At 31.8% G+C, this 15336-nt stretch overlaps 1 protein-coding gene across 4 annotated transcripts in view; it reads right to left on the minus strand.

Moving 5' to 3' along the window:
- Positions 1-15336, minus strand: part of LOC106470460 — a 59880-nt gene that overhangs the window by 25710 nt on the left and 18834 nt on the right. For all 4 annotated transcript variants that reach the window (XM_022399066.1, XM_013931020.2, XM_022399064.1 and 1 more), the window contains exons 5-7: positions 8362-8493; positions 7244-7363; positions 4701-4748 (exon numbers count right to left, since the gene is read on the minus strand). In XM_022399066.1, coding sequence (XP_022254774.1) covers positions 4701-4748; positions 7244-7363; positions 8362-8493 — 300 coding nt within the window. The remainder of the gene's footprint in view (positions 1-4700; positions 4749-7243; positions 7364-8361; positions 8494-15336) is intronic.

Raw genomic sequence — 15336 nt, forward strand, 5'->3', positions numbered from 1 at the left:
CACAATGTTGTATGCATTTTGACCAACCTATGCTAAGAGGGTTAACAGAAAACTTTCTAAATACAAAGTTGCAGATCTATTATATCAGCCATCATAACAGATCACAGCCACCTTGAAGAAGGATAGAATAGCCAAATTATAATTTTTTTTTCCAAAAGGTCAAATCCTTCTCTACACACTAGTTCAAATTAGAAAACTGTGCAAGGAAGAAGTAGAATTTGTAAGTTATTTTTGAAATGAATATATATTTATATATTTTAGGCAAACTGTCTTATTCATTATGTAACATGGGTGTTTGATTGATAAAAAAAAACTTCAATTTCAAAGGGAAAACTTTTTCTTGCAAGTTTTAAAAGAAAATGCACATCATTTCAACTACCTTTTTTTCAAGTCATAAATGTCCTTAAAACAGTCGTATTTACCCTTTTAAAGAAGTCTCACAATAAGTAAAAGCAAAAAGAATTAAAAAATTATCATATTCTGAGTCACTAAAGAATATTCTCAAGAAGTTCTTTGTTCTTGGGAATATTCTTGACTTAAATGCCTTATTTCATCAGATACACTGAAAATTCCAAGAACATCAACTTAAACAGCTCATTAACAATTGAATGATATAATGTGGAAGAATGAAGCAAAAACTTATGCAAGTAAAATTCTACTACGTGATACATAGAAAATTGAATGCAAAAGCCATTCAATCCACTCATAGATTGGAATAAAAAGAGTTCCTGAATCATTAATGTAATCCATTTGAAAAAGTGAGAAGTTAACTTATCATGCAAGAAAAATAATTTCAGCTATTTTTGGTATTATTCCCACAAAATCATAATGTTTATCAAAACCCACAATGAAATAGATATACTTTAATACAAATCTGAAAATACAATCTGTAACTGTTCATATTTGAAAATGTATATATATATATTTAACAAAAGCTTGTTTTCCAAGATCAATGAAAGTGAGTCAGACGCGAGAAAAACAGATTTTTCACAAAATCTCATTTAGTTAGGAATGACAAAGAAGAAAGTGACCAATTTCAGTGTGGTTGCATAATGAAAATATTTGTTGTAGTTAGTAAATGAAGCTTGCAGCAAATAAACATTGAAAAAGTTAGTGTTTCATCCATGACTTGAATGGAAAACATTCTAACAAACAATAATAAAGTTCATAACTAAAACATTTACAAAAATTCTATATGGCAGATGTGACCTTCACTGACTGAATGCTTCTCTGACATCCTACTTTTTCATGTTTTTTGTTTAAGTTCAAAAATTATTTCTGCAAGTTTCATTAGCCAGACATTCACAGCAATTATGTTTGACACATGGCTTCTTGAAAAATAGGCCAAACAGCAAGAGAAAGCTGAAAAGCATAAATAAATGCCATAGTAAATTATCCATGACTGATGAGAGGTTTGATAAAGGTTATATCTTGTTTTGTTATTAAGCACAACACTACACAATGGGTTGTCTGCATTATGACAAATGTAGGGATTGAACCCCCATTTTTTTGCATTATAAGCCCTCAAACTTATTGTTCAGCCATTGAGGAGTAGTTATTTGCATAAATATATCCCTTGCCACTTAAAAACAACCAAAACTACTAAAATAGCAAAATCATTACAGAAAAATATTTTCTGGCCTATAGATACCTCAGATATAAAAAAGTAATAATATAATGTAGAAAATGCACTTAGCTGAAGCTGATTGAACTTAAGATTATACTGATACTGTAATAGAGAAGGGATTTAATTTTAATTCCAAGTTACTTTATCTATATGAAATATGGCAAGCTTTTAGTAAAATGTACAAATCTGTTATACACAAAAACCAGATAAGTTACAAAGGTTACAAGATATTCTGCAAATTAACAATGTCAGTCTGACTCAGACTAACAAGTAGGAGTGCAAGGTGATGTTCATGTGAAAATTAAAAATTCTTTTGTTCACCTTATAGTTTACATATTATATTTAAATAACCTCTAAAAACCTCCAAAATGGATATCTACAATTCTTTCAGTATATCCCTGTACATTGTATTTTGTGTTTACTTTCCTCTACCACGAAATGTCACAAGTGAGCAATGTATGGTAAAAATAATAGATGATAATTCTGACAAATACATAATACTGTGTTGAATGGCACTCTGAAAAAGGTCAAACCTTGTGTATTATAGCCTCCACCTTTGCACATAGGGTTAAAAGATGTAACTAATCACATTACTTGTCTCATCTGTGTCAATTTTTAAATGATGTCTATATCTAAGCACAGAGCCAGGTTAATAATTAAAACATTATGATAAATATAAGTTATCCTACTTGAAATATTCATAACTGTAAATTATTTAAAAAAAAAGGCTTTTTAAAAAAGTCAAAACAAAAAAATTTGTGAGAAACAGTTTTGCTACTGTTAGTTATGTTAAAAACATTATCAGAAAAAAATAATTTATTTAGGCTATGAGAAACTTTGTTTAAATCTATATAAATATAATAGTACTGTGTGTTGTATGTTCACGTAACTACTTCGCAGGGTGTGGATGGATCTTCACAAAAATTGGTATGGAAGTTTATTAGGTCCATGTGAGGGTACATACAAATTTGCCATTTTTGCAGTTTTTTACAATTACATATAAGGGAAGCAACTTTTCATGTCCTAAGATAACCTTTCATTAATCATGAATTTACACAACTTCCATCCAGGGTATGGATATTCCAGCTAGTAGAAAAATAGTTTAAAACCATAGGTAGAGAGAAAGAAATGACCCCCTGAAAATAGTTAAATCACAACTGTCACATTGTGTTGCTCTAACAAGTTTTTGACAACATGAATTTTGTTACTTCAACACATATCAGTTAACTTTTTATTGTGTAAACAGCATAAGCAAAATCTATTTGATAAAATATTTCATATGTTGCTAGCTTAAAAAGAAATCCTTACTTTAAAAAATGCAGTTTAACATTTCATTGTAATTCTTCTTCAATGAAATATACTTCCTATTAAGACCCCCTATATAATAATAGATTATACTACCTAATGCCAAAGTATAGTCTGTACATGATGTAATATAAATTTCACAAAATATAAGAACACGTTTTGTTCATATGTAGCACATTCATTTAGAAATGTGGTCTGCAACTTGATTACAGACATAGGAAGAACACAAATGTAAATGCAATATTTATGTTATTCAAGATGATGAACCAGGCTGAGTCCCAGTTGATGTACTAGTAAAAACAAATTATAGAAATTATGTATTCTGTGATAGATTGTTTAGACAGAGTATCCATGATGTAATTTAGTTGAATAGACAGCAACTGCCTGTTGTAGAAAAACAAGTATAGAGAACAAAATTTTGATCCATCAGAATACTATAAAGACCAACAACACCACACACATACACTGACTTGAAGACGAAAGGCGGAAGAGTTTTGAACTGTTGTCCTCTATACTTGAGTTTCTACAATTAGCAGTTGGCATCCATTCAACTAAATTTCATCATATAGAAATGTATTAGGTTTTTTTAAAAAAAATCTTATGTCCAATAAGATAAAATGTAACATTGTAGAGTAAATGTTATTGTGAGTGACAATCAGATTCAACACGCATGTTATTCAGCATTCTATGGTTATTAAGAGGCCCAAGCCTTATCATAAGAATGTTTCGCAACTCCAGCTGCTGGCACTGGTGTAACAACACAAGCAGGATAAAGCACCACATGTAGTTTTCATCATGTTTAGCATTAATTCAGAAAATGATGAAACAAAACTCATCAGACCACATCATACATATCAATCATTCACTATCACAGTTTGCTCTCTAAGCACCACTGAAAATATATATAAAAGATGTTTTTTCAGAATATTTCTTAGTTGTAAAATACCAGTTTCTGTTGTGCCTTTTGCATGGTAGGATTCAGAATAGTTTAGTCATGATCATGTCACCAGAAAGAAAAAGACAAATTAGGACACAGTGTAACATCTGTTATACTTTACAAACCTGTTCAATCATCATTTCACTCAGTCATTCACTAGCAGTAGTCAACCACAGTTTTTCCTAGTGAGAGATTTCCACTGCTGATATTACCAAGTCTGAAACAGACTTTGTTAACGATTGTACTAGCACCCATTTTCATACCTCTTTGAAATTCAGATATCTTTGCTTTACTATTTTCTTGCACAATAACAATGCTATGATTAATCTCTGCATTTGTGGGCTCAAGCAATCGTCTTGTTTACACATAATGTGATCAATATGTTGACATAAATATACATGAAGTATTCTACAAATATTTATGTGGCCACTAATATAGTGGCTGGTCAGCATAGTGTGGCTTAATTCCATCTTATACTGGTTATGAAACATATTTCAAATGGCAAAACAATGTTCCATGAATAATCTTAATGGACTTACCAATGAAAAAAACAAACAGAATTAAACTGATATTCAGTGTAAAAGTAATCCAACATGGATAGACTAAATAATTAATTAATTTCCCCAGAAGAATGTAACAACTAGAAAAAAGTAGAAAGCAATATCTATTCCAACTTACTTGTCCCTTAAAATAATCTAGAATTTGTACTTATCTTTAATACCTAGTTAAATATGTGACTAACTGCTTATTTACATATAAAAAGTCACAATTACTGCTATATGTAATTAACTAATTCTGTATACTGATAATAAATAATTATCACACACTCACAATGTGTTCATGAGCTGATAATATTAGATTAGGATGAATTTTCATGACCTGAAAGAGAAAAAAGCAATTAAAGTAATGTAAACTTCCCTCTATTAAATACCATAACTTTTTCAATATACTCAATTTTGACTAAATGAAATGTTCAAACCATGCAACATGATATAACTTAATAAAAATATTTTATCTATATCTAGAAAGCAAAAAATACAACCAACTATATCCTGAGGATTTAACTTTTAATTTTCCAAGAGTATTGTTTGTTTGAAGTTATGCACAAAGCTACACAATGGGCTATTTGTGTTCTGCCCACCATGAGTATCGAAACCCAGTTTTTAGTGTTGTAAGTCTGCAGACATACCGCTGTGCCACTGGAGGGCTTCTAAGAGTAAAACAAATTGTCATTTAACTACTGTATTTCAATCTACAAAGGATTCAGCTGGCTATTAGAAGCTTAAACCATGAATATTTATTTTTAGTTCTTAAAAATAGAATAAATTCAATCTTGACATTTAGAAACAACAGATTCATCTTGAGTTATATATGTCTCTTAACTATGCCATACCTAATCAAAGCCAACAAATTCTTGACTTATCCTTCAAAATTCATTTTTAGATAAACCTACATTTTGCATTATCTAACTGAAAAATAACTAAATATTTTCTTACATATAGAATCAAAACAAATCTTGTCTTACTTAACTTCAAAACAAATATTTTCCTATATAAACCTACAACTTGCTTTATAGAGACCTCAAATAAACAAAATCTTGGCTTATCTAAGGTAAAAGCCATATACACGTAAACCTTAAATAATTTCAAAACAAATGCTTTCTTACATAAACCAAGCATTGCCTTATACTAAAGCTAAAACAAAATCTTGGCTAACATGTATCTAGCGTAAAAACCAAATAAATCTTAACTTACCTAAATCAAACTAATTTTTCTTACATGTAAAGTTAAAACAAATTTTGTCTTCCAAAACTCCAAAACCAAATAACATTTGTTTTACCTAACTTCAAATCAAGTCATTAATCTTTTCTTCACTAAAACCAAATAAATTTTGACTAACTTAGTTGGGTACAATTAAGTTCTGTTTTTATCTAAATCCAGAACATTAGCTCACACAGAACCTAAATGTGATTTAACTAAATTCAACACTAACTTAATTTTATCTTACTTATTTTTGAAAAGTACATAAATATTGCATTACTGTATCTAAAACACACATATGAACATTTAGACTTATACAGAGGGTTGTGTATGTTATGTTCAAATAAAGTATAACATGCAGATCAGCAAGTCATGTGACAACCACAGTCAATATAATCACAGTGGAATGGCATGTATTAAAACTGCATTTTGGCACTGTTTGTGTCATTTATATAGTGTGATGCCACTGAAAATTAATCTAGTTTTGGAAGTATATTAACAACCATTTCTGATGCAAAATATTCATACATTCAGAACATAAAGATATGTGGAGATTAAGCATTCAAAATTTCCTAAATGGAAATATCTCTTGAACTTAATAGCAGTGATAAAGAAAGGAATATGATTAACTTGGAGAACTAAAACCATCCAGAAAGAGACCAGCAGTAAGTCAGACCTCAGCCTTGGTAAGCAAAGTGCAGCATCATGTGACAAGTGAAAATCCACAAACACAAAGGTCAGTTGTAAAAACTGTCTATGTGACCCATGCAACAGTACACAACATAATGAAAAACATAATGCAAAATTAACATAAATCACATGTGCACAAGTTGCTTTCGCAATGTATCCATTCAACCATCATATGCCTCAACCAGCTGGAGAATGAAACGAGTATTCATACTATTCCATACAAAGACATTCTGGTCAAGTTGCCAGATGCAGTGCTTGTAAGATTCTATGCAATCAGATTGTTGAAACAGTTGCTAGGAAACCATTACTCTCATGAACTAGATGGCTTATGGAAAACTAGAGGAAGGAGTGATCTTTGGATATGAAAGCTTTATAACAGAGAATTTTGCAATGAAAACTATGCTGCAGAATTACTGTCAAGACATAGAGTCATGAGATACATCATGACCTAACATAACAAAACAAACTGTAATGACATGGTGAGGCTCCAAATCATTTTAATATAATGTACTCAGTCTCTGTATAAGTCTAAAATAAGCAACATTTTGGTTTATCCTAATGTAAATCCAATCCAGCTACATTAGTCTTCACTTTTCTAAGCTTACTAAATATTGCATATTTATACCCAAATTAAATATTTCTTGGTTTATCTATACCTGAATTCAATCTTATCAAATCCAACTTTAATGTTACTAGACTAAACTCTGCTTTGTAGTTAAAACAACTGAGCAATACTGCCTTTTTATTTAAACAGAAAAATTATATCTTTACTCATCTCTGTTCAAAACTAAATTTCACCTTATCTAATTCTAAAAGCAGTTAAATCCTGCATTATTTGAATCTCAGATCTAAATTATAGAATACTTGTAATCCAAAGCTACATGCAAGTTAAGTCAACAAACATTGTGAAATACAGATACTAACTTCATTTATGAAGTAATGATACTGTCCCATGACTGGAATATGAGATACAACAATACGGTATCTGTCACTCAAAATGGGGGGAGCTGTAACATGCTCATTTGTAGATGTTAATAAATTCACCTGAAAAGAGAACAATGGAAGTGTTTTATGAGGGCAGGTTTTACATACCAATATATAGAAAGAAACTTAACTGAAAATAAAAACAAAATTTTAATATGTGTGAATTCATATTTAAAGTCTACATGTTTGGAGATTAGTATTTTGCAAATCAGTTCACCTAACATGAGGGCAATGCACTAGCAAAATATCAAAACTAGACAAGCCCAATACAGGCAAGATCTCAAAACTGATCAGTTATACAAGCATATAGGATTTAGAAAGAAGTATCACAGCAACATGGGCAAATCTAAAACATACAGTTATACCTAAATGATCTAAGAAAGTTTCCATAATACAAAAATACTAAATCTAAAACTTATTATTATGAACAACTACACACACATACAATATCAGAACTAAACCGCTAAACATGCTACATCCAGAAATTAGACTGTTACACAAAAATAGTATTTTTTATTATTGGATTTCAGACAGACACACACACAGATATATATATATATATATATATATACTAGGTATTTACTAAATTAAACTAAACACTAGATGCTTATTTTGTAAGAAACTCGTATTTTTATAATGTATTATATATTCCAATTAACAGTGAAATTCATATACTTTAACTTTAGCCTGTAATAGATAAAAAATAATCAGATATTAGTGCTTTCTTTTTCTTCAGGAATGTTGCACATGATAAAAAACACTTCAAGTTTGTAATTTTATCAGCATAAACACACCCACATTTTGAAAAAAACTTTTAAAAATAGGTGGAGCTACAAGGACAGTGTGCAATATCCTTACTGAAAGAGACAATTATTTCTAATTACATGAATCTTTCTTTAGAAAGAAAACATTCTACCAATGCTTTATATTAGAAAATCAATCAATTTTGTTTGATTACATGAATATACTACCATTGCTTTAATCTTTAAAAAAATCTACCAATTTCATCTCAATACATAAATTTTCTTCAGAATAAACACATACTACCAACGATTTACCTTTAAAAAATCTACAAATTTTATCTGAATAAACGAGTCTTTCCTGAAGTAACTATTAAATCTTTCTACTACTTGAGGTTGGGGAAGTTCCTTCTCTCCTCCAATGTCATTGTCTCCTGGTACAAGAATAGCCTAAAAAATAGAAATAATAAATGTAATTACAAAGGTACTTTAAAACTTCAAATATAGTGTGTTTTTAGTTAAACAAGGATTAGAAAATAACAACAACATAGAACAGAAAGCCATACTTTTGAGAAACAATAATTAACTATCATAATTAATGACAAGAACAATATATTTTTTAAATCATACAACAAATTTCTTGTGGGTCCATGACTTTGTTTGTCACATGATTTCTAATAACGTATGTGTGACAAAAAATACCATCAATATTGCAATTAAACCAACTAATTACAGCTAGGGTTTATCATGTACTTCTCAAAGAAATCCCCCCCCCCCCAACTGTTTGGCAGTTCTGCACAATGAGTGTTATAACAGAGGAGAAAAACAAATTTACTCAATCTGATGTAATATGAAGACCCACTGGTGTGAAATGGTATACAAACAAGTTTGTAATTTGAGATTTAACAGATCACAGTATTAATGTGTACTTCATGCCAATTAACCTTAAAAACCATAGCGATCATCTCATGCTAAATAAAACAACACTGTTGTTTCTAGCCAATGTAAGAGGAAGTGTATTCTGAACATAAATCAAGATGTCATTTTCTTATCATAAACTTATTGTTTCATGGACCAAAAACCATTGCAAATGCAAGGTTTGTTTTGCTTATATTATCTATTACTTCATATGTATATCATTTGGGTGATTTCTATTAAAACTAGTAAATAATTAGTACCTAGTTATATAAAGTTTGGTTTGTTTTGGATTTTGCACAAAGCTACATGAGGGCTATCCTGCACTAGCCATCCCTAACTTAGCAGTGAAAGACTAGAGAGAAGGCAGCTAGTCATCAGCCACTGCCAACTCTTGGGCTACTCTTTGACCAACAAATAATGGGATTGGCTGTCACATTATAATGCCTCCTCAGCTGAAAGAGCGAGCATGTTTGGTGAGACAGGAATTCGAACCCGCGACCCTCAGACTGCAAGTCAAGCACCCTAATCACCTGGCCGTACTGGGCCAGGTTATATAAAGAAAAGTTACTAATTAATCATTATACTTAGGTGATCATATAGGCTAATAATCATAATAATGATTAATATCCATTTGCCACAACCTTTATCATAAGTAGAGCTAGCCAATTAGTGGAATTTGCTAATCGATTAATTTCTGGGTTCACTGATTGATTACATTCAACTAATCAAGTATTTCCACAGAAATCTTGGAAAGTTGAAATAATTAAAAAATATTAATAATTAGATACACTAATTTTGATTATATATGATTATTTTCATGAGTCATGACACAAATTGATTAAACTAAACAATCTTGAATTAACTGAAAATAATAATAAGAAATCATAATGGTAATACTTGGATAGTTAGATAATTAAAAACAATAATACCTGGAAACACTAATTTAGTTATTTGGTTATTTTTTACATTAATTGTTTTAATTGATGCTCATAGGTAATCGATTAATTGAGTTAATCACCTAGCTATACTCATAAGTACTTCATTTATAGTACAATACAGACCAGTGCTATGTTAAATTGTCTATCTCAGCCAATGTTAGTTATTAAAATCATGTGGGAGCCTATTACTAAGTGCAGTAGTGCTTAGTATGTGGGGATGGGTAGAGAAAAAAATGGCTTCCGCATTCAATCTATTACTATATGAAGCTCACAAATAAATGCTAAAGTTGAGTTTTAGACTTATTTGAGCACCTAACTGTTATTATTGAGTGTTTTACAGCTTGTATAACAGCAGTATTATTTTGTTCTTCTAACACATATTTTTGTGTGGATATAATAAAAAAGGAAAACTACTACTTAGCAGTGAGTTCAGTTTATAAGCATATATTATTTACATGTTTTATAAATAACAGTTTCATTTCTGGTTGCTAAAGTGCAGCATAAATTGTTCTTATATAACAACCATTTGTGACTTTTCCTTGCACAAACATGATATCTGTCAAACAATTTCAGTAAACATAAATAAAAAAGAAAGAATAATCAAATTACTATTCAAGGTATCAAGGAGATCAAGTATTTATGCAACTGACAGATCTGTGTACATGTTATTGATGTCTAAGTTAAAAACACCAGTTTCTTAATTATGAAAACAATACATTATGTAGCGGTCTGCTTCTCTTCAAATTTTCAGTAGGCCTGAGCCTGGCAGCTGTGTATGTGTATGCATGGTATCATACTTCATGGCTTGAGATCTTTATGATTCCATCCATATTAACTGACATAACTAGTAGGTGATGGAGTCAATTGTATGTACATGTGGTGAGTTGGGGTGAAGTTGAAAGGCATGGGTTCTGTAACTATCCCCCTCAATGTCAGTCCAGCACTCTGGGGTAGATGTACCATTCTGAAGAAATCATTCCAGCTTCACTGGCCCCCAATGTAATCCAAAATTACAGAAACTGACAAAACTGATAGGATATTAACAATATCTATTACCATTGGATTATAAAAATAAAACAAATGTTCACTTGTAAGCCTACTTCAATGAAATTGTTTGAGAGGAGAAACAAGTAATAAAGATAAAAAAACAAAATTAAGTATAATGTAGGGATAGTAATGTCAATACATGCAGAAACTAAATAGAGATGAATACACAAAACCTTGCAAAAAATTCCTACATAAGTACTCAGTAAGCACTTGGTCAATCTTACAAACAAACTTATGGATATTTAGCCACTGTAAGACTGCATAGCATTATTCAGCTTAAATATTTTTATTCAAACCTGAATTAATGCAACTGACAGGAATTCAACATTTAGTTGTAGATACAAGTTATTCTTGGAAGATTTGGGTACTCAAAAACAGTGCAATGGGAATAAGAAATAGATCAAGATTAATAAATGTAAAGCAGTAAAATATTCCTGGTTGGAGCTATGACACATCATATGGAGAAAGATTGTCTCCTTGTTGTTGTAAATGATACACAAGGACATGCACACAGAGGTAGTAAAGGTACCTGCCATAAGCTACCAGATGCATCCTCTGTCCAATTCCAGAAAGCAGCACCTTCTCATGAAGCATAAGCATTCAGGGTGGAATTTTGTCTACAGTTGCAGCAGAGGTATATGTAATATGCAACAGTCCTGACAGGACAAATCCATTCAAGCATGGATTCTGATATCATAAGGCAGGCCTTGACGAATTTCGGGCACCAAGTTGCCATGGTGACTAAAAGGGATGTGTATAATAAAACTCAAGGATAGAACAGTTCTGGACTCTTGGAAGTCTGGAACTATTTTTACGTTCTTTGAGTCCTAAGTCAAACTTTGTTTCTAGGATTTTAACAGCAGATTCAGCACTTCATATTTTTTCAAGAGTGAAGCACTGCAGTTGCACAACATGTTACTAATTTCACACCATTTTTTCTTCTTTCTCTCAATTCAACTAATTAGTGCACGTGTTTAGACTCAGACCGGCCCAAAGGCAATTAGGTCAGGCAATACTATCAAGTGGTTGTTGATATCACGTGATCATCAGCATGCACTCATTACTGCAAAAGTATATAAATATAGCCCCCATTTCCCGGTACAAACAGTAGTGAAGTTAGGTTAGGCACACCAAAAGGACTTTGCTTATCATTATAAAGTGTTGTAGTGATGAGTAGATTAAACCTATTCTGAAACAACCTGCTTGGTCTATTGATGTCACAGTGATTATTTTCATTTTACTTTCACTCATTGCAAGAATCCATGCAAGTTATAGTTATTTAGTCTACTATTTTAACAATTACACATATTGAAGTTTAACTTTAGTATATGTGCAAAATGACGTAATTAAAATTTTAAAACATATGCATGTTTGCTTGCATTCTAGCCTGCAAAATATTTTCTTAAAGACACTATGACCAGGATCCTAAAGACATTGCCCAATGGCAAATTTTAGTAAGATGTAACCCTGAGTTCATTTTTAAGACGTAAAATGGATCATTTGCACATGCCAATTTGTTAAATTAAAAATTGCAAGTTTGAAGAGTGTGATTTATTGTAAGGTATAAACATCCTTTTCCATGAACCTCTAAAATATTTGGTATGAGTGAAATAACAAGGAATAGCTCTGACAGGACATAAAAACATTCTTCTAACACAAATCACAATCAGTCAGAATAGGTAACACAACAAGTGAAAAGAGTGCATACCTGGTCTGCAGAAAAAGCAGAAACTTGAGACATGCACTATGAACAGTCCAAAGCTCTAACATGGTGATGTGAGCTGTTGTATCTTAAGGAGTCTGAGAACTAGAAGTTTTGATTTCCTAAAACACAGCTCTCCAACCTATGAGAGAGGAATCTATGGAAAGATAAAGGTCAAAAGGAAGAGGAATACAGGAGATACTCCTGTAATTATAAAATGTTTGAAGTCAGAACCCATAGAGAAGCAAGGTCCCATTAGAGATGGCATATGTGAATGCACCTTAAGGGAATGACTTTGTGAAATGAGGCCATCATCCCAAAAGCAGAAAAGATGTTTTTGGCAGTAGGTGTGAAACACAGAAGAGTATGAACATGGTTCTTCAAGGCTTGCTATGTCATAGAAGATGATTGAAGTTTTTCTTAAACACATTGGACCAAAATCCCAGATATACCAAACACAGTGTTGGTACTAAAAGGAATTTAGAGATGTGGATGATCCACCCAAGAGATGATGCCAGTTGGGTAGTCAAATAATCCAGTGTAAGAGACAGAGTGGAAGTGAAGGTCAGAATAAATCAATCATCCAGATAAAAGTGAAAGAATATGTCAAAGCAATGAAGTAGCCCAGCAAATGTTTTGACTACTCAAACGATATAATATATGGAGCTAATGGCAAGCAGAAGGGAAAGGCAGTGAACTGATAAACCATCCATAATGGTAAAAACAAATAAAATTATAAGATGACAGATGAATGGGGATAAGAAGATAAGTGTCCCATATATCCTCCTTTATCATCTGATTGCCTCAACAAAGTAACTTTTGTAACATCCTCAGGTTTTTCATTTTGAAATTAGGTATATCCAAGGAAAGCTAGAGCTGAGACATGTCTCTGATCTCCTGCATTTTTCTTAATTCAAAGAGACAGAAGTAAAATCTGATGAAGTATGATAAGTGATTTCTAATACTTCTTTTAGAAGATCAGGAATTTCCTGATCAAGATGTTGTACATAAAAAGGTTTGAAAAGAGGAGGTAAAAACAAAAGGAGGACCATGAAAGTGAAAGTAAAGACTGAATTGAACAATCTGTTGAACCTAAGAGTTTCACAGATGAACAAATGATCTGAAAGAAACCCCACAAAGTCCAGGAAGAAGAATATTCTAGAATAAAAGAAACTCAATAAGAAAGTCTAAAAGGCCCAGCCTGCCTGCTTTAATGTAGGTCCAGTCCACTCAAAAGGGTATGATTGGATGCAGTGGGCATAATCTCTTTAAAATTTAGCTGAAATGATGGGGAGTAACAGGCACCTTGCAACACAGCATAACAGGTTAAAATGTCAAAGGAACATAAGAGCCAAATGATAATAGAAAAAAAAAATCATTGAGACTCACAGTTAATGAAAATTGCACTGTAAATATCTGATACTGACTAAAAGAATCGGGTGAACGAGAATAACTTGTGATTCTGTAGAAGAACAAAATCTGAATATGAGATAAATCATAGCATTGAGGGAAGAAACTGATAACAGGTTAAAGTGAAAGACCCCTCCACAATAACTAATCTCAGGGTAAAGAACTTTAGTAAGTAATAAAAGTAGTGGAGTGTAAAGTCTACTAATATTTTGCTAGTTTCTAAAAGCATCATCAACAGCCCAAAGGTATCAGGAGAAGATAGAAAAATATGGATTCAAGTATTAAATTGTCTAGCATGAAACTAATACCTTCAGTGTAATAGAAATTGGTTCAAAGTTTAAAACAGAATATACCTGAGAGAAAAGAGAAACAAGATCAGTAGAGGCTTAAGAATCCTGCTCTACAGACATTCAAGGGAATAGGACTGAGTAAAAGATCAATCTTGGTCAAAATCATGAGAAAATAGCAAGTGTTCCAGAAACTGAACATCCACAGGATCTTGAAACTGCCAGGGACACCAGCAGACAAATCAACATCAACAGCTTAAATACATTAATCAATTAATGCTGCCAATGCAGTCACAGGATCACTCTACATGCTTGAGGTGGGCTGTGTGAGTAAGGCCTCCAATCAAATTGTTGAAATTCTGATATTGTTTAACGTGTTTGAATCAGAATTAATGTTGATTTCCAAACTCATTGTAGAAAAGTGAATAGCATGATTGTCAACAAGAATATCTGAATTGTGGCATAAAAGCAGAGCTTATATAAGTCCTCCTGATGCAAGCGTAAGTCATGTGGAAAACTATGGGTAAGTTGACACATACTCTGCATTGGAACAAGGACATTTAGAACTTTAGGCACATGTTTGTTGATAGCATGAGATCAACTCAACAAGGCAAAGCATGTCATTTCAGAAACAGGTCTGCCTGTTTTAAATATGAATACATAATTCCCATGATTCTATCACAATAATAAGTAGCTCAAAAAAATTAACTTCCACTTGCAACAATCCTATCTTTTTGAGAAACGTTAACAATCTTACTCTATAAATGTTTCTTTGGAAATAGTAGTCACATTCCCCTTTAAACATTGACCAAGTTTTGGAGGCATTTTATTTGTCTAATCAGCTTAGTTTAATTTAATATCTGCCTCAACAGATTAAAGTGAAAGACCCCTCCCCAATAACTAATCTCAGGGTAAGGAACTTTAGTAAGTAATAAAAGTAGTGGAACAAAAGGAGTGCGTGCTGTTTGTATATTTTTGAATTTATCGCCAA

The sequence above is a fragment of the Limulus polyphemus genome, unplaced genomic scaffold, assembly GCF_000517525.1.
Source record: "Limulus polyphemus unplaced genomic scaffold, Limulus_polyphemus-2.1.2 Scaffold4017, whole genome shotgun sequence".
Lineage (NCBI taxonomy): Eukaryota > Metazoa > Arthropoda > Merostomata > Xiphosura > Limulidae > Limulus > Limulus polyphemus.